Source organism: Cornus florida, unplaced genomic scaffold, assembly GCF_030987335.1.
Source record: "Cornus florida cultivar Cherokee Brave unplaced genomic scaffold, ASM3098733v1 CherokeeBrave_3.0.0_Hap2_Chr11, whole genome shotgun sequence".
NCBI classification, from domain to species: domain Eukaryota; kingdom Viridiplantae; phylum Streptophyta; class Magnoliopsida; order Cornales; family Cornaceae; genus Cornus; species Cornus florida.
The window spans coordinates 21359758-21379734 of NW_026775581.1; the positions used below are offsets into that span (position 1 = coordinate 21359758).

General features: G+C 33.3%; 1 protein-coding gene across 1 annotated transcript; it reads left to right on the forward strand.

The window, feature by feature from the left end:
* Positions 1-3157: 3157 nt before the first annotated feature.
* Positions 3158-6526, forward strand: LOC132280870 (transcription factor MYB1-like). The gene is made up of 3 exons (XM_059782627.1): positions 3158-3284; positions 3410-3539; positions 6076-6526. Exons 1-3 carry the CDS (start codon positions 3158-3160, stop codon positions 6524-6526), a joined length of 708 nt encoding a protein of 235 aa, XP_059638610.1.
* Positions 6527-19977: the final 13451 nt, after the last annotated feature.

Sequence of the window (19977 nt, forward strand, 5' to 3'; positions counted from 1 at the left end):
TGCTTCAAATTTGAAGGTTTGCTCTCCACCATTAAGGAGAAGCTCTAGTGAATTTGAGAAGTCTCAAGGGGGATCTTGAGCCGAGGAGTAGGAGTTTCCGAACCTCGCTAAATCACCGAGTTCATTGTTTGCATCTTCCTATCTCTATCTCTTTTATACTTGTGCTTTATATTGCTTGAATTTTTCAATTAATCATTGCATAATAGTTGTTGTAAAACAAATTTCATAAACTGCGAAAATTGACCATTGACTCTATTCACCCCCCCTCTAGAGTCAATTAGTGGTTAACATTCCTCACTTCCATTATTAGAACACTTTTGCTCGGTTTCTTCATTTGCTTTTGTTTGCCTTGGATTTTAGAGGTTCAGTCCTCTAGTGAGGTAGGGGTTATCCTATGTTTATACTCTTGTTGTATCTTGTGTTCCTTGTTGTTGATATACATTGTATACATGTCATTTTCGAATTTTAGGTTTGTATATAGATGTTTATAACATGAAATTAACTTAGGGATTTGTTTTATTCACAGCTTATGGATGATCTTTAACTTGTATTAACATGATTTCATTTATAGATGTTTTAAAATCTAGATATTGTAATTGTGTAAATATAGAAATTCTATATAATTGTTGCCAAGGATTTAATTGTGTATTTGAGGTCGATGTTGTATTGATGTTTAAATCATGGATTTAAAATTGTAGTATACTCACATGAATGAAATTTCTATATTGATAATATAGTTATAGCTTGATTTGGTTCACATGGTGACATTGATGTTGTAAATGCCATTGTAGTTGAGGACTTAGGGCATTATTTGTGTGTATTCCTATTAGTTTGTGCATGGTAAGTGGTTAAATGCATTATATACTTAGTATATGTTGTGTATAATTTGTTGATTTTGGATTCTTAGGGTGCCGTTGTTGTGACAAGGCTAGAGTACAGCTCTAGTGCGGGAGGTACGAGTTCTCCCCAAAATAGTGCTCACTTTGGGAGGTTACCCACGGGCTAGTAACCCAAAAGTTACCAAATGCGTTCGATTTATTCCGGCGAGATATCCAAGTATATCTACCTTTGTTTGATTTTGCATTTTTGTTTCAAATTGATAACACTAAATCATTGTAACTTGTTTCCTTTGTTTGATTTCACATTTTCGTTTAGTTAATAACACCAAATCGTTGTAACTTATTGTTTTGAATTGGCTATTCCAATGTTGTTTAATTGTATTACTTATTGTGATTTGTGTTTAAAATATTCCAAGATAGCTTTAGGATGATCCCATAGCTCCACTTTGAACATAGACGTTGGGTGGCATGAACCATGTGTAACCATTTATATTACACTTGCAATGAACTGTTGAAACTTTAGGGTATACGCATGCGCTTTATCCTACTGAGTAACTCATTCATTGACCCTAGTTGATTGGTTTTTTTTTTTTTAGGGAAGAAGACACTATTTTTGATGCTCAACCTCCCTAGCTTGGCTTGTGTTGCATTTGGATATCATTTATGTATTTTTGACATGCAAGTGTTATCATGTTTTGTCTACCTTTTTTTGTTGTAAATGTATAACTTGTTTAAAAGCATGATATGCTTCCTTTTGGGCATGTAATATGAACTTAAGTGTCTTATTTTGATTCTACATATGTGTAATGAGGCCAAAGGCCAAAGACTTTTGATGGATTGAATGCATGTATAATTTCAGCCTGTTTTTACTTTCATGACCTAATTAATCTTAGGGGCATTTTGGTCATTCTAGGTTACATATTATTTTTGGTTTGGACCATAGTTGATCAGAAAAGTCATTTTTGAGTGGGATTTCTTCACAAACTTTTCCCAAAAAGTCTCATTTAAACCCTGAAAATCACACGTTTTCAAAAACTTCACTGTCGTAGCAAATTGCTTTTCCTTCTTGACATTCCTTGCACTCGGGGGCCTTTTGGTCATTTTATGTTGCATTTTATTTTTGATTTGGACTATAGTTGATTAGAAGACTCATTTTTAGGGGGGGTTTCTTCACTAACTTTTTCCAAAAAAAAATCCCTTTTTAGCCTTGAAAATCACGTATTTTCGAAAATAAAACTGCTCGCAGCCATATCGACCTTACCGGGCACATTTTGGCAAATTTTTTTTTTAAAACTTCGGAAAATTGTACCTTCTTCGTTCTAACTCCAAATCAAGTGATTTTTGAGTCAAAGTTTATTAATTTTTCATTGTCTTTCCAATGGTATGCACGGTGGTATCCATTTCTATTTGAAAAGACCATTTTACCCTTAGTGGAACACTTTATCCGTTTTAAAACCTTAGCTTCCGCGCTATTTTCTTTTGAGTTCTGTGACTTCTCGGGAAGTTACTTTGGCGTCCTAGAGGTGGTATTTACCTCTAGAGACCCTTTTTCTATTCTTCCTTCCGTATTTGGGATTCGTTATCGGATCAGTTTCGGATTACTCGCTGACGCACCGGGTTCTTTGAAATTCGAGCTATCACATTTAGTTGAATTTAACCTTTTTAAGACATTCACATTAAAAATTATATTAATAAGTACTTATTGAATAATTTTAATTATTTAAGTTTGAATTTATATTTTCTTATGATTAGATTTGACATTAATATTCATTGTTAAATTGATACATTTTATTAATTGAATGTGGTTGTCTTATTAATATTTTTATATTAAAAATATAAAATTATTATGAGTACTAGATATTAAGGGTAAAAATGTAATTTTTACAACTTCCAGACTTCCACTTTTTTATATAACAAATAATCTTAATAAAGTCAATACTTAAAATTAAAATATTATGAAACAGATTTTTAAATTAATACATTTAGCACTTAATACATTCAGTCAATTTGTCCTGTCTTGTACCGTTATAGTTTCCTTTTAATAAAAATTGTATACCTTCACCATGAAAGAAAACAGAAAAAAATGAAAGAACATGGATCACACTTTTATAGTACGTAGTAGGTTTGTACTATACTCTTAATTAATTGTAGATCTTAATTAATATGAACGTCAGGCTAGATGCTGTGCATCTATAAATTTGAGAGCTTGAGAGGGCCATTGAAGATATGTGAGAGCTTGGCGAAACTGTAGGTGAAAATTAACAAAGTCGCACTAAAACTGCATATATATATATATATATATATATATATCGATTACTATGAAAACGAAGAGCACTTGTTTAGGAGTGAGAAAAGGTGCTTGGACTGAGGAAGAAGATATTCTTCTAAGGAAGTGCATTGAGGAGTATGGTGGAGGTAATTGGCACCTAGTTCCTCAGAGAGCAGGTATATTTATTCATGCATACTAGTCTACGTACCTACATATATAATTAAGATATTCTTCTAATCTGTTTTATTTCATGACATTATATATTACGGAGTACTATATATTACATATCTTTGTTTCACAGGTTTGAACAGATGCAGGACAAGCTGTAGAATAAGGTGGTTGAACTATCTGAATCCAAATATAAAGAGAGGAGACTTTAGATCCGATGAAGTTGATCTCATTATCAGGCTTCATAAGCTCTTAGGCAATAGGCAAGTTCAGAGTGCGCACTTACAGAGACTGACTCTCACACACACACACATAACTTAAATTTAATTTAGGTCACTTATATATAATTAGTTTTACAGTATAAACTGTCAAGCAAGACCCGTAGAGACCTCGGAGGCAAAGTTCATGATCAGTAATTTCTCTTCAAGCAATAGAACTTATGGAGAATTATACTGTCATGGGGTTTTGGAGCACTTTTACATGGTCACAATTTTCATCAAAATGGTGTTTAGGTAACAAAATTTCAGATCCATGGAGATTTTTTCTATTTTTGACACACAACAATTTATGTTTTCATAATTACCCATGAAATAAATATAATAACACAAATGCTTTAAAACATCAAATAAATTCAATGCACCACGCTCCTATATATAGACTTATCTTTAGGTTTGCCTTTTGTTCTTTGAACTCTTCTATTAATTACGAAGTAAGCAACCACTACTTGGCAGAACTTTCTCTGCTGGAGAACTATTATGATCACCTTTACAGCAACACTCAATGGTTTACTGGATTAATGAAAAAGGAATTTAAACGAGACAAGGACTAAAAGGTAGATTGCTTCGAGTTACGGAAAACTCGCTGACTATTTTATTGAAGGAAAATAATGGTACAAATCTTAACACACTAGAAAATCATACACGCAGAGAAGTTTTGAAAGAAAGCTCTAAACAATTCTCTATCTCACTCTCTAACTTTGGAGGATGATAACAATGCGAGAAGAGCCTTTTTGAGTAATTCTTTCCGTTTAAATGCAACACTCTTATCTTTTGGGCTGAAAATTGTCTTTCAATCTTGGTGTAACTGTTAGATTTTGCCAAGTATTCTTCTTTTATTTTCATGACGGACAAATTCATCCTTTTCTCTTTATTGGAATTTTAACAAAATATTGTCAAGAAGTGTTTTTTGAATTAAATTTATTCGCTTGTTTGTTTTAGAAACAAGTTTTCATTTAAATTCTTTGTTATAGTAAAATCACCAAAACAAAACTGTCTGATGTTCAAGACTTTGAGATCTTTTATCCTTTGAATTTCCCGTCTATTCTCTTTTGAGATTTTTCATTTGAGGCTTTGGGTTTGGAATTCGAATCATATGTGCCATTTCCCGTGTTAATGCATCTGGAAGACTGTTTATTGACCCCACAATATGTTTAACATTAAGTCAAAAGTTAGTAAACGACTGTCTCCATCGCAATAATCTTCCTTCGCTCGTGTATCAAAGTCGGACTAACTTTGACTTCATACAAGTATTGAAATTCTTGCAATATTATTTTCTTTTCTTTTTTCCTTTCATTATAGGGTTTCCTCCAAACTTTGCACTCTCTCTTTTTAAGAAGTTTTAATATTTCTTTCTCACTCCTTTATATATTTTTTAAGATCATCTATTTATTGGTCAATCTTATTTAAGGATTCACTATTTTCTGTCATTGTTGCTAGTAACCAATTATTCTAGTTTATGGGCAGTTGAGAAATTTTTAGAGTGTTCTCTAGTTGCAAAATATAGCCTTTCATGGCTTTATCATCCTGAAGTTGTAACCTTTGGTCTACTTTTTTCTTGGAAATTACTCATGGTCTTTATCATTTCTTTGGATAAACAGTTTAATTTCACTTTTAATTTGGAATTTAAATTACTTTGGTTATTATCTTAATTTTTTCTACAAAAGACTTGGGTTAATTTGCACCAACTTCTAAAGTTTTGATTATTCTTTCGAGTCATGTGGATTTTGTTCTAAGTTCACCAATTATATGGTCACTTAAATTTTTATCATTGTTTTCTTGAGCTATTTTTTCACTACTTTATTTATTTATTTTTTATAATTGAACTCTAGTTGAATGTTTTTCTTGATTTTGGAAAATATGTTCTACCTTCTTTTCTAGGTTCATAATCATAATGTTATCTATTTCTTGACTTATGCAGTCAAACTTCTTGTTTAAATTTAACATTTTTCCCCCCTTAAATATAGTTTTTCATTTAGATATATCTAGCTTGATTGAATATAGCTTTCTAAATAGTTCCCGAACTTCTCTTTTTGCAGAGTTTTCTTTTAATTATTTTCTTTTTGTGGTTTAAAAGAGTTATTTTGATGTTAATAACTTTGACTCTTACAAAGTTAAAGGTGTGCCCATAAGTTATTTTATCTTTGTATGGACAGTGACTGTTGTTGTCAACGGCGTTGTTCCAATTTTTGTAAATGGCTCTCATTCCAGATGAAAATTATGGCAAAAATTTAGTATATATTTAGAAAATAAAAGAATTGGGGTCTAATTACTATTATTCTCAAACTTTGAGATATTATCACAGCTTTTCTTAAATTTCGGGCGTAAAAATAATTTTAAAAACTAAAGTCCATGACTTGGTAATTTGGAGTTCCGACACCAGTGATCCGTAATATGGGTCACTTACCACCACTGCCATGTAGCCCTAGAACTTATTTAAAAGTTATACTATCAATTATTTGCCTCTGAAACTTCTTATATATATATATATATATATAACTGAATATTGACTTGTGTTGAGTAGATGGTCACTGATTGCTCGTAGAATTCCGAGGAGGACCGCAAACGATGTGAAGAACTACTGGAACTCCCACCTCCGGGATAAGCCTGTGGCTCGCGAAGAAGCCGTTGCAATAACCAAAGCCATGAAGCCTCGACCTCGGAGATTTTCGAATCATGTAGACACTAGCAACACTAATCAATCGGTAGGAGACGGTACTATCACCAACCCATATCCATTAACATCACCACCTCCAAAGGTTGATGAACTTCCGTGGTGGGATAACATGGTTGTTGACACGGAATTAATTGATGAGTGCATGGGTGGTACTGGTGGGGAACTCATTACAACACTTTGGACTGATCATGAAGCAGCAGCAACTTCTGGAGTTAATGCAAGAAGTGACAGTTTTGTCCATCATGTCAAGAATATCTATATAGGTGACAATGATGTGGACCTTTGGAGTCTTCTGTAACGTACCCAACTCATTATGGGATTTTTAATTCTTGTACTTCTACTACAAAGCTAGCTGTGGGTAAAACTACTTACGTCAAGGGGAAAAATAAGTTGTGTCCGTCAACGGTAGAACCAAATCTTAAGCCAAAGGCTTTACATTACATTTACCGGCCTTGGTTTCATGTGGTCCCACGATCAAGAAACCAAGGTGGAAAATACAAAGTTGGTGTCAACCACACTACCCAGACACTCACCAGTCAACTGTCACTGTTCTATAATGTTACCGAGACGCGTCTGTCGCACTAATATTTATTCCGGATTGTACTTCGTTTTAGTAAGTTGCTTAGTTTGCATTACATACTCTTGTTGTGCTTCTTGCTTCAAATCCACGGTGGTTGCTTGCTATTTTGTTTGCTAATAGGCCTAGCTGGTTTCTTGGGTTGGTATGGTTTGGGATTTTGTTAGTAGTTGTTATTTCACTATTTTGTTTTAGTAATATTTTTATTTTAAATGAATAAATATCATTTAATACTTAATTTGCTTGTGATCATTATCGTATAATGTCAATTTTTCTTACAGAAAAAAGTTGAAAACATTTTAGAATATGTTCATATTATTATTAAGATTATCGAGTAGGCTTATGTCAGAAATATTCGAAAGGATAAGCTAAGTCTCCAACAAGTGTTAGCGAAGTATCCGAAATTGTCTGGAAAGTATTCAAAATAATAAAAATTTATAATTATTTACGAACACATATGAAGTGTGGTGTGTCCGATTAATATCGTTGTTCGACAACGATAGAATATAGGTACGATTTCTTCGTAAAAGTGTTAGCGCTTCATAGGTTGAAGTGCAAAAAAAATTTCTGAAGAGAATTTATGTAGAGTAGTGGGCTGACTATCCCTCCACAGTGGCTGCTCCCTTTGATTAAAAAATATATCATTCATATTATAGTAGTAATTTAAAACTATTTCCTACTTTTTGGGTCTTTAATTACCTAAACATTTTAGATCAGATTACCCTTTTAAAATATTCCTTCTTTCTTTTTTATTATGTTTGTGTGTATAAATATATATACACACGGATATATATGTAAGGGAGGAATTATTAATGGGTTAATATGGGCTGTAGCATAGGTCCAACTAAAAAATAAAAATTAGTATTACTTATCATATAAGCTCAGTGCATATGTAATTAATTTGTAATACTACTCTTCGTCTTTCTATCAGGGCAACTGTTCATGTGTTTATCTAGACTATATGTTTCTACTATCCTTCTCTTCGAACTGGTCCTGTGTTTATCTTTTATTTTTTCCCCCCTTTAAGCAAGAGTATAAATTATGTTAATTAGAAACTATAATTCAAAAAATTTACAACTGCTAGAAAGTGTAGAAACATCCAACTTTTCATTCAGATTAGGACATAAACCCATATTCCCCTAGAACATGGGCGGTCTTATTTCAAAATCTAATTACCTTTATCAATTAATAGTTGAATAGATGTTCAAGATTCAATTGGATAAGTTTTTATTTTATTTTTACCTGGAAAACGAATTCCAATGGGTACTTTGATGTTGGATAACAAATATTTTCCTATACCTGATTTAAGTTGAGATCTAAATTTGGTAAACTAGGCTTCTAGGTCTCTCGGATCAGATCTTCAGTAAAAAATGATCAATTTCATTATCTAATTACTTGGACCATATTGAATATAGTATATTCTTACCATATCTCACTTCTACAAGAAAATTTTATTGTATTCATCTTAAATTTTCTTATCTTTAATCTCTCTACTTTGCAATCCTGGCTCCGCCCCTGTATATATGTATATAAATAGCTAATCTATATATTCTCTATTAGATTTTCATCATGGTAAATTTTAATTAAAGTAATATTATGGGACTGAATTTTAGTTAAAGTAAAATTGTGAAATTTGAGTTTTAGTTTGATGTTATGAGTTGCAATATTGCTTACATGAAAAAAAAAAAAAAAAAAAAAAAAAAAAAAAAAAAAAACCACATCCAATGAGACTTTGACAACTCAACAACATAAACTAAAAGTTACAAATTTAACAAATGAAAATAAGGCAAATAAAGTCGCCATCATCTGTCGCCACCGTAATGTTTTCACGTGTTTTGGTCAGAATTTTTGTTGAATAAAGTAAATGCAACTCATAACATCAAAGATGTAACGAAGAATGTAATAAAAATAAAATTTTAAAATTGTGCATATGCCGAATATAATAGAAATACATATGTAAAATTGGAGCAGCTTTGTCCATTTCAAGAAAAATAAAAATAAAAAACTCAATAAAATATTAGTCAATTGAGAGTCTGAGACTGCCATTTTTATATTTATATTCTTTGTGAATTATAAAACTAATAAAAAATCTTACCTTAACGTATGGTTTTAAAAATGTGGATTGGGGACGACAAAGTATGTATTGGGTTAGGGTTTGCTTAAATATGGGCTTCAAAATTTTATGGGCTTACTTTAGCTAATAGAGTTTTGGGTTTTACAACTTTATCATACTCACTAGCCTAATAGAGCTGGGCTAGTAGTATAAAATTTTGTTTTGGGCTGAACTTATGAGTAAAGTAAATTGGGCTGAATATAATTGTTGAAAGTTAATCTGATTGTATAATATATATCGCATATATATATATATATATACACACACATACATAATGGTTGTCGACGAATTTGTTCATGAACTAACGAGCTTAGCTCAAGGTTGTTTGACATTGGCTCGTATACGAAACGAGCTTGCAAAAGTTGTTTTTGTTTTGTTTACTAAGTAAAGAAACACGAGCCTGAGCTATTATTAAACCGAACTCGAACTCAAGTTATTTGTCGGACACTTAGTTCATTTTTTGCTCTAATAAATGCTATATTAAATATTTTTGCTCTCATAAGTATTTTTAAAAAGGAAAAGTGCAATTTATATATTATGAACAAATTGATGTATCAATCTGACCTGAAATTAAGTCATAAAAACCTTAGACCAAATCTGACCCATATAATTTATTTTAAAACATATAAATTCTCAAAAAACCCAGATGTTTCCAATTCCAAAAGCTACCACTACCCCTGCATTTCACCACCACTATTGCCTTTCCACTACTACCTTCCACCACCCTTCCACCACCGCTATCTCCACCACAGTCACTGCCACTGCCACTGCCACCACTATTGCCGCCTTCCATTGCCACTACCTCCACCACCACACCGTCGACGCCACTACCGCCATCACCACCGACTTTCGCTACCGCCACCGCCTTCCAGCACCATAACCTCCATTGCCTTCCATCACCGTACCACCAATGGCATTGCCGCAACCACCACTACGGCCGCCTTCCACCTACACTATCATCGTCATCACCACTACTACCACATCCACTACCTTCCACCACCGCCGCCTTCCCCCACCATTATTACTGCCACCACAGTCATTATTACTACCATCACTATCACCGCCTTACACCTACTCCACCGCTGCTATCACGACCACCACCTTTCACCACCATCACCTCTAATGCCTTCTGCCACCACTTACGTAACTACTGCCTTCCGCCAGCACCGCCACCACTTTCCACCACCACCTCCTACACCACTGCCGCCTTCTACCACCACCATAATTGCTTCCAACACTGCCACTGCCACTACCGCCGCCTTCCAACACCACCATGTATATAACCGCCACCTCCCATATTAGACCAAGAGGGGGGTGAATTGGTCTAATTCAATTTATTCTTCAAGCACAGTGATAGTAACAATATAAAGTAAATACAATTAGACACAAGGTTTACAAGGAAAACTCTCTCAATAGGGAAAAACCTTCGTTTTTTGCCTCAGCCAATAAAAGATCCACTAGTTGTATGCAAGTAGTTACACGCTCAGCTGTCTCACACTCTACACACACCCTTGCACAAGTTGAAACATTAGTTTTCACAGCCTCTACACACTCACTAGCTCAACATGCAATGTGCTTAACAACACTCCCCCTGTCCTAAGCACCCTTGCTTGGACCCTGCAAGCTCTCATAACTCACCAAATACAATAAGAAGTATGAACAATAGCAATATTCAAACATACATGATGTGCACTAAGTGTATCAATTATAAAACCACTATCTATAGCACAAATTCTTGTAGAAAATGGCTAAGTAAGGGTTATCGATCCACGAAGATTGCTAGCTTATGACAATCAAATGTCTAAGACCACTTTCAAGTTTGATAGAAAACAATTTGGTTTAATGATTTGTTTGTCACTTAGCATGAAATTAAAACTTAAAATAGAAAGTAAAATGGATTCAATTGATTAGAGAATATAAAGAGAAGAGGTTAGGGAATTGACTTCACCAAGACCTCATAAACATGCTTACATGCAATCAACTTAGGAAAAAATAACTATGTATATAACTATGATGTGTAGAAGTATAAACAACCACAACATCTTCTAGAAATTTACACAATTCAGAATTAAGCGTAACCCATCTTTGGTTGAAATGGCTCATCCACCTAAACTAAGTTGTGGTATGAACCATCTTCCCTAGGCGTGATGTGTGTCAATTATAAACCACTAACACTAGCACAAGTTCACGTAGAAAATGGCTAAGTAAGGGTATTGATAAATGCTCAAATGTTGCACATTTTAGCACCTAAGGTAGGGTATTTTAGTCCATTCATCTATAATTATTTTCCTATTTTAGTACTAATTTATGTTTTTGTCTATTTCAAGTTAATAAGGTTCAAATGGGTTAAAAATGGTCCATTATAGCTTTTTTGGAGTCAAGCATAAAGTTCTGGAAAGTTTCAGAAAAATGCAGAATTTCGCCACCAGGGACTTTCGATCGATCGAAGAACCCTTCGATCCATTGAAGCCATCTGCGATCCATCGAACTGCCACGTCAGCAAATAGGATTGCCAACTTTGGAGATAAGGATGTCATGTCATTCTAGATCGATTGAAGAATTCTCGATCCGTCAAAGATCTTCTCGATTGATCGAGAATATGTTGGCAGTGAGCTATTTTATTCCCGCGTTGGCCCGAACTCCACCTACCACATGGCTGAGGGATTAAATATTTTCAAGGCTTATTTTCTGACTTGTTGATTACTCCAAGATGCTTATATAAAGGGGGAATTGAACCATTTGTAAAAGGTCTTCAATTATTGTTTTAATTTATATTGTAATAGTTAGTTTTATCTTTCTAAAAAATTTAGAGATTAGGGTTATAAGAAAAGAGAAGAGTGGAGGCACCAAGAACACATCTCAAGATCTACACACACTCTCTCTCTAGAATTCAACAAAAAAGAAGAAGAAGAAGATGGTGCCTACATTGAAGAAAACCCTTGAGGGTTGGATGACAACAACCATGAGTGGCTAAATCCTTCTTTTAGGGCTAGAGATAGCCCCTAGGCTTGCCTCATAAACTTTAGTACTTTATAATTTTTGAGTACATGCTCGGGTTGCATCATAATTTTGGCGCCGTTGTTAGGGATTCGCGGTTTTGTTAGAATTAGACTAAACAATAGTGTTCATTTGATTGCTTCTATTTTTATTTTATTTTCTATTATATATTCTTTTCTCATTTTTTATATTATTTGTCAATTAGATACTTGACTACAAGAAAGGCAAACATTGGATCTTAACGCAATCATTGGAGCTTAAAGCTATCATTAGACATTGAAGTTTCTTAAAGACCTTTGTGAGCAATTCTTGAAACCCTTGTAGCTTAATTGTGCACTTTTTTGTATGCTTGAGATAGCCCTTGTTGAGGCTAATTTCATTTTTAAATTTTGTCTAAGCATCGGCCTTCATTAAGGTTAATATTTTGTTGCATTTGGATTTTGAGTGTGAATAGAAGAATTGTTTGATCTAAGTTTGGGGAGAAATTACATCCCTTCACCTTATGCCCCTCCATCATATTTTAATCCTTATGAGATTGAGTCCAATTCATTTCAAGCATCATCATTTGACAATGGACTTAATTATTCTTTTAATCCTTCTTATGACTACTACCCTCCCCTACCATTTTATGATGAACCAACTTCACCACCTTCTATGTACTCACCCGAATTTCAAGAAAAAAATGTTAGTTCTACTTAATGTACTTAATTCACAAACTCAACTTATTCTTTCACATTCTCAAATCTTAGCCAAGCTTGAAGCTCAAGTTGAGCAAATTACAAGTACTCTTTCTCATTAAGAGGATGAGGAAGAGGCAAATGAACAAATGACAAGAACTTCAATTTATATAGATGAGAATGAAAAGAGTAAAGAGGAGGAAGTAACAAGTGAGCAATTTGAGGAATTGATAAGTCCACCAATGGCTAATCTAATAGAGCACAACATGACTTATGATGATTTTCCTTATTTTGATCATGATCTTATTATAGCCTTTGATACTTTAGAGAGTGAGAAGATGTTGACCACTATAGAGGTAAATGAGAGAAAAGATGAACTTGAAAAAAACCTTCCTTCTATTCTCTCTAAGGACCCTCTTGAGGAGTGCCTTTTGGATATGTATGAAAAGTGTGGTTTTGACATTGAAAGCTCAACATATGAAGTGAACTCTCTAATGAACTCCGTGGCCATCTTAGAGGGTGAGGAAATGGTGATTTTTTAGGAAGAGAAAAAGGATAAAGAGAAGACTTTTCTTAATATTCCAAATGAGTCTTTGAAAGACATTGCCTTGCCAATTCACAAAGAAAGTGATTCTTTGAATACACATAAAAATGAGGCAAGGCCAACCATTATTGATTTTGTTTTCAAGACCGTGAATGAAAGGAACGAAATTATCTCTTTCATTTCTTTTCAAGTCATTCTTTTGGAGGATGATTTCATTGTTGTAAGTGAGACATTAAATGAGAAAATTAAAAAGAGGGTCAATGAGGATGTCTCATATCGATACTTTTGACTAGGAGTCATCCCAACGTCTTACTAGATACGTTAAACACTAGTATTCGTAGAGTTTCACAATTCTATTTCTCCCTCATTTCTTTTTATTTTTCACTTCTTGCGGCATCTAGATATGTTTCATTGTGCTTCATTGAAGATCTCATGCATGTTAGGCATTGAAAAAAAATTATGACTTAGGAAAAATTGTCAAAAGTTCCAATTTTTTTTTTTTTTTTTTTTTTTTCTGCCTAGTGCCAATTCGATTGATCTAAAACGTTCTCGATTGATCGAAAATGTTCTCGATCGATCGCCAACCACGTCAAAAATTTTCACTACCGGAGCATCCTTCACAGAATTCTCGATCGATCTAGAATTTTCTCGATCGGTCGAAGCACTGATTCAAAATAATAATAATAATAATAATAAAATAAAAAATAAAAAATATTTATATATTCTTTGCATATTTTATTTATTTGCATTTTCATTCCTTGCATATTTATTTGTTTATTTTATTTTTGTATGTGTACATACTTGTTATGTTTAAAAAAAAAAAAAAACTTTCAAAGTAACATTATGTCTTACTAGAGACGTTAAACTTAGCATTGCATATTTATAATGACCCTGTCATTTTTCTTCCTTTCTCTTTTCCACCCTATTTTTTTTTTATTATTTATTTATTTATTTATTTTTTACGGATATATATATATTTCGTTGATGTTTTCCTTTCTGAGTCCGAGTTTGAACCCTTCAAATTGTCATGAGTGCTCGGGAATAGTTCCTGACACTTATTTTTTTGGGAGATTGATATCGTCTGGGTGAAGACCGTGCCGTTTCCTCTTTTCTTTTTCGGGCGTTTTCCTTTTTTGTCTTTTACCCGTTGGTCACTTCTTTCGCGTAACCTCACTTTTTATGCTCGGATTTGATTTCTGATTTCATGTACTTTCATTTCATTTGGTTTCCACAAAATTCGTATATTTACTTTTGTAGAAAAGTACACTGGTTGCTCATTGTATCTGTAGGGGCATGGATGCAAAGTTTCTTCAGAAACATTCTTCTTTCTTAGAGTATTTTTCATAAATATCTTTAGAAGATATTTTATTTTGGGAGTTTTTAAGAAAATATTTTTAAAATATATTTTCATTTTGGGTCATTCGTGCAGTTATCCTTTTGTGGAGGGGCCATTATGCAATTAACGAAAGTTATTGCAAAATACCATGTTTTGGGACTGGATCCTCGTATGAGATTTATTTTCAATTTTTGTCGAGTCATATACTCTTAGAATCGTCTCCCGATCATTTCTCCAGTTTTAGGTTTTCAACCTCGATTGCCTGCTGAACTTGTTCGGGGCATATCTTTTTGCTCGAGTCTTGATTTTTGACGTTGTTTCTTCTGTTATTCATTTTTTCTCATTTTAGTTCTTTTTCATTCACAGTGTTTTACTGTTTGAGCGCGTCTACATAGATTTCACTTTTCGGGGCCGGACAGGACCCGTTCGGGGCACTTTTTAGAAATTATATAAATAAGGGATATAAAAGAGAAAAAATCTGATTTCCCCTCTCTCCCATGGCTGGCCAGAGCTCTCTCCCATGGCTGCCACCCTTCTTTCCTCCTTTTAGCCTTCTTCCCTTTTGATTCTCCCTCCTCCAATGAAGGTTTTATCGTCGGCCTCGACGAGGCCTTCATTTCCCTTCTTTTAGAATCCGGTTTCGACCATTTTTGAGTTCGGGTTTCGAGTTTGGGTTTAGATTTTGGTATTGCTGCAATAGGACTTCTTGTTCCCCTCATTGTCCCCGTTATAACCCCGAAGTTTTGTCGGATTCGGAGAAGTTTCATTTTGGTATCTTTTGAGATTTTCATCTCAAATGAGGTAGGGGATGTTATAGGATTTAATCTTGGTGTATTACTTGTTTTTATGGCTTATATAACATGTATGCATGTTTTGGTATATAACCTAGAATTTTATTTAATTATTTTCCTTGTATGAAATTTAATTCACATACTTGTATCTAGTATGGAATTAACTTATGACATGATATTAAATTAGGCCTTGACATGTTATTTGACATATATTAAATTGAGAATATTTGGATTAGTTTTGAGATCTTTATTTAATTTTTTTCTTCGTATGAAATTTAATTTACATAGTTGTATCCAGTGTGGAATTAACTTATAATATGATATTAAATTAGGCATTGGCATGTTCTTTGACATACATTAAATTGAGAATATTTGGATGAGTTTTTTAAATCTAGAGATTTTAATTAAATGAATTAATTAAAATCTATTTAATGGTTCTACTGATTTAATTATGTTTTAAAGTTGATATATGTAATGCCCATGACTTGGTCCTTAGCATATATTAATTTGGAATCATTTAGAGCTGTTTTAAAATCTATAGATTTAATTATTTTATCTTAATTAAATTCCGTTTAATTGTTCTAAAGATGTAATTAAGTTTTAAAGTTGATCTATGCATTGACAATGATATAGTCCTTGATATATAATTTTTTGAAGTCATTTGAAGTTGATTTGAAATCTAGAGAAATTAATTAACTAATTTAATTAAATTTTATTTAAGTATTCTATTCATTTATATTATTATTTGACTCGATATGTGTAATGACCATGCTATGATATTTGACATGTGTTAATTAGGTAATATTTGGATAAGATTTGAAATCTAGGGCAAGTAATTATTTTATTAAATTAATTTTCATTTTTATTGCATTAATGATTTAATCATGTATTTGATGTTGATTGTATGTTTAAATCATGATTTCGGACTTGTATTATATTCATGAGATTATGCTTTCAATATTGAATAATATTATTGTTGCGAGTAACAAATCACACACTAAAGATTTGACATTTATATGCCTTGTACGTGTAACGAATCGCACATTAAAGATTCGACATTTTACATGCCATTGTAGTTGTGGACTTAGAGCACGTATTGTGTTTCCAAAATTGGTTTGTGCATGGTAGATAGTTTATTACTTTATATATACATGTTGATATATACGTTGTAGCACAATTTGTTGATTTTGGAAACTTAGGATGTCGTCTGTTTCGAATATGACTAGAGTATGGCTCTAGGGTGGAAGATTAGCTCTTCCTACATGTGCGCACTGGGGTAGTTTCCTACGGGTTAGTAACCCAAATCAGCTTTGTCGTTTGGTCTAATTCGACATGAAGTCTAAGTCTTTCCACTATTTGATTTCGCATTCAATTCTAATTTGTTAATCATGGATTATTTGTAGCTTATGATTTGATGCTTAAACTCTCTTTATGGCTTAGTATACTTGTGCTTGTATACTTGTATGCCTTGAATTTATCATTTCAATAACTTATGTAGTTGAGATGATCCCTTAGTTTACCTTGGAACATAAACGCTAGGTGGCGTGAACCACTTTAATTGTTTTCGCATTTTAGATTTCAAGTCGATAACTTTAATAATATATATCTTGTCATGTTGTATTGAGGGTTCCAATTATAATAAATTGTATCTTTAGTTGTTTTATGCAATTTAGATTTAAAATTGATAACTTTGATAATCTATATCTTGTTGCGTAATATCGTATGCTCCTATATTGTTTACTTGCATAAATATTGTGGTTTATGCTAGAAATGCTTTAAAGTAGCTTAGGATGATCCCTGAGTCTCACTTTTGACATAGACGTTAGGTGGAATGAACCACATGGATTAATTCATATCAACTTGCAAAACTTGTAAAATGTTAGGTCTATGCATGTTCATTCCTTACGAGTAATGTAAGTTACTCACCCCGCTGAATGCTATTTGTTTCTGGCAAGAAGAATAAGTTTCGGGATGTACAATATCCCTATGTTGTTTTGTTGATTTGAAGTATTTCTAATGTATTTTTGTTCACATGCAAGTGTTAGCATGTTTAAGTTTTACTTTTAAAGTTGTAATACTTAGTCAGGTTTAATATGTCCTTTTTGCCTTATGTTATATAAAGTGTACCTAGATACACTCTTTGAGGCTTATTTAACATGCATGTAATGAGGCCAAGGGCCATTTACTTTTAAATTACTTCTTTTAAGTATTTTCGATTTCAAGTGTAATTATTGAAAAATAGAAAAATATGAAATTTTAAGTTGTCATTTTCAATTCAGATGGTGCAAAGAGTGCACAAGCACACTCATTAGGACTCATTTAATATGCATAAAGTGTGGCCAAGGGCCAAATAGTCTTTTGAATGCCTCTGTGTAATTTGGTTTTAAGTTTTTCCTTTAAATGCCATTTTAGGCAAATTTGAGATTTGATAGGTCGTATTTTGTATCGGGTATATTTGATAGGTCGTATTTTGTATCGGGTATTTTGTATCGGGTATATTTTGTATCGTATTTTGTGTATTTTGTATCGGGTATAATTACATTTGCGTGTATAATCGTTATAGCACACAACTTCATATTCGACCAAATAAACACTTGAAGCAAATTCAATTTTAGGTTTTTTTGTCAAAACTGAGCATAAGGGCATTTTAGAAATTTTACATCAAAAATAAAATTTTCTTTTAATATGGTCAGTTAGAAAACTGGATTTTAAGGGGGGTTTCTTCTTTGAGTTTCTCCAAAAAAAATCGTTTAGAGGTCCAAATCTGCTCTATGTTATAGAATTTTTCTGTTGTCAGGGGTTTGCTGTCATGCAGCTTGTCACGTGCGCGTAGCAGCGTGTGTACGGTGTACATCACGTGCACGCGTGACACGCAGCACTCAAGGGGGCCACTTGTGGCGTGCGTGCATGAGGCTGCCTTGGGTGTTCCCTCGGTCGCAACGACACTTACTTTTGTTTTCGCCCTTTCTTCTTCGTCCGAACTCTGAATCAAGTGATTCTTGAGTCTGAATTTATTATTTTTTTGTCGTCTATCCAACGGTGTGCTCGGTAGCACCTCTATATTTTTGTAAAATTACCGTTTTTCCCCTAGGGCTAAACTTGTCCGTTTTTAAAACGTTGCTTCAACTTTGTTTTCTTTTGAGTCCGTGACTTCATGGGAAGTCACGTTGATGCTTAGGGATGATGTACATCTCTATAGACTTTGTTTTTGTATGAAAAGACCATTTTGCCCTTGGGGCCATACTTGGTCTACTTTCAACCCTAGCTTTTGTTTTCATTCTCGTTGAGTTTTGTGATCTTATGGAAAGTCACTTTGACGTCTTAGAGTTGTGTTATAATTTTAGAGAATTAGGTTTTGTTATCCATTTTTGCATTTGGGATCTGTTATGGAGTCTAACTTCGGGTCATCACAGGACACACTAGCTTGAAAAATTAGGGCTGTCACAATATTACATGTTTACTTGCATTTTTACTTCTTTATTTTTCTTTTATCCTTTGCATCTTGCATTTTTGTTTACTTATTTTTGCATGCTTTCATAAAAAGAAAAAAAAAAATAATATATAAAAACTTTTCACCATTGTGTCCTTATGTGTTGTCATGCTACTTCCATGTTTATTCTAGGGCTTAATCTCATATCTCTCTTTCATCTTGTGCTATATTGCCTTAGAATGCTTGTTTGTTTATTCTTTTCCTATTTGATATTTGATGTGAGTTTGCTAGTTTAGTTATTCATGTAGGTTGTTGATTCTAAGTTTGGGGTTGCACTTTTTCCTAGTGGATCATTACTGGGCTTCATGTCTTTGTCACCACGGTATATTCTTTCTATCTTTTCCATTGTTCTCCTTGCATATTGAGGACAATGTGCGGTTTAAGTTTGAGGGTAAGGTGACTTTGTTGCATTCTATTTAAAGTTTTGATCTTTAAATGCATGATTGAGATTTGAGATCGATATTTGTGATGATTTTGATCTTTTGAGGGTCATGATATTTTGAATTTAAAAATTGCTTGACTTGTGAATTTAATACTCCTTGTATGTCTTTTGGATGCCATTTTGGGGAAATGTTTTCAAAAGATTGACATCTTGCTTGCTTTTGTGGTCCACATTATCATGTTTGTGAGATTACTTTGAGATTCATTCTAGAGTTCTACACTAGCACATGCGCACACTAGCACTTATTTGTGGGGTACATGCTTTGTTGATTTTTGATTTAGTTATATCCCAATTGTGCTAGTAGTACTTTGAAAGATTTCATTCTTGATAAGATGACTTTGCATGCTAAATAACAAACTTTTAACTGAGTAACCGGGATTCTTGAACTCTCGCATGAAAAATGAAGGCCCACACAATAGTTTAAAAAAAAAAAATGATGTTTGCAAAAGCAAATAAAGTGAGCACTTCTCACCAAAGTGGGATGTAGGAAATGATTAAATGAGAGTTGTTTTGATTTGTAACTTAGTTGATTCGAGCTTGTAAGTCCTTAGGGGTGTCTCTACACCTAATGTCCTAAAGCCATTCGGTTTGGGAGTCATTGATCTAATGCTCGCTAAATGGATCTTTTAGAAAGCTTAAGAGATCACTACATTGCACTATACTCTTGTCTTTGATCCTATACAAAAAAAATAAAAAAATGAGTGAAAAAGAAATACAAAGAGAGTATGTAGGAAATAAATTGAATAAAGAGGTTCATTCTTTATCTTGATGATTGGTACTAG

Coding starts and splice junctions, on each gene's coding strand:
- LOC132280870 (XM_059782627.1), top strand. CDS start 3,158: ATGAAAACGAAGAGCACTTGTTTAGGAGTGAGAAAAGGTGCTTGGACT. Junction 3,285..3,409: donor CCTAGTTCCTCAGAGAGCAG/GTATATTTATTC, acceptor TTTGTTTCACAG/GTTTGAACAGATGCAGGACA. Junction 3,540..6,075: donor CATAAGCTCTTAGGCAATAG/GCAAGTTCAGAG, acceptor TGTGTTGAGTAG/ATGGTCACTGATTGCTCGTA.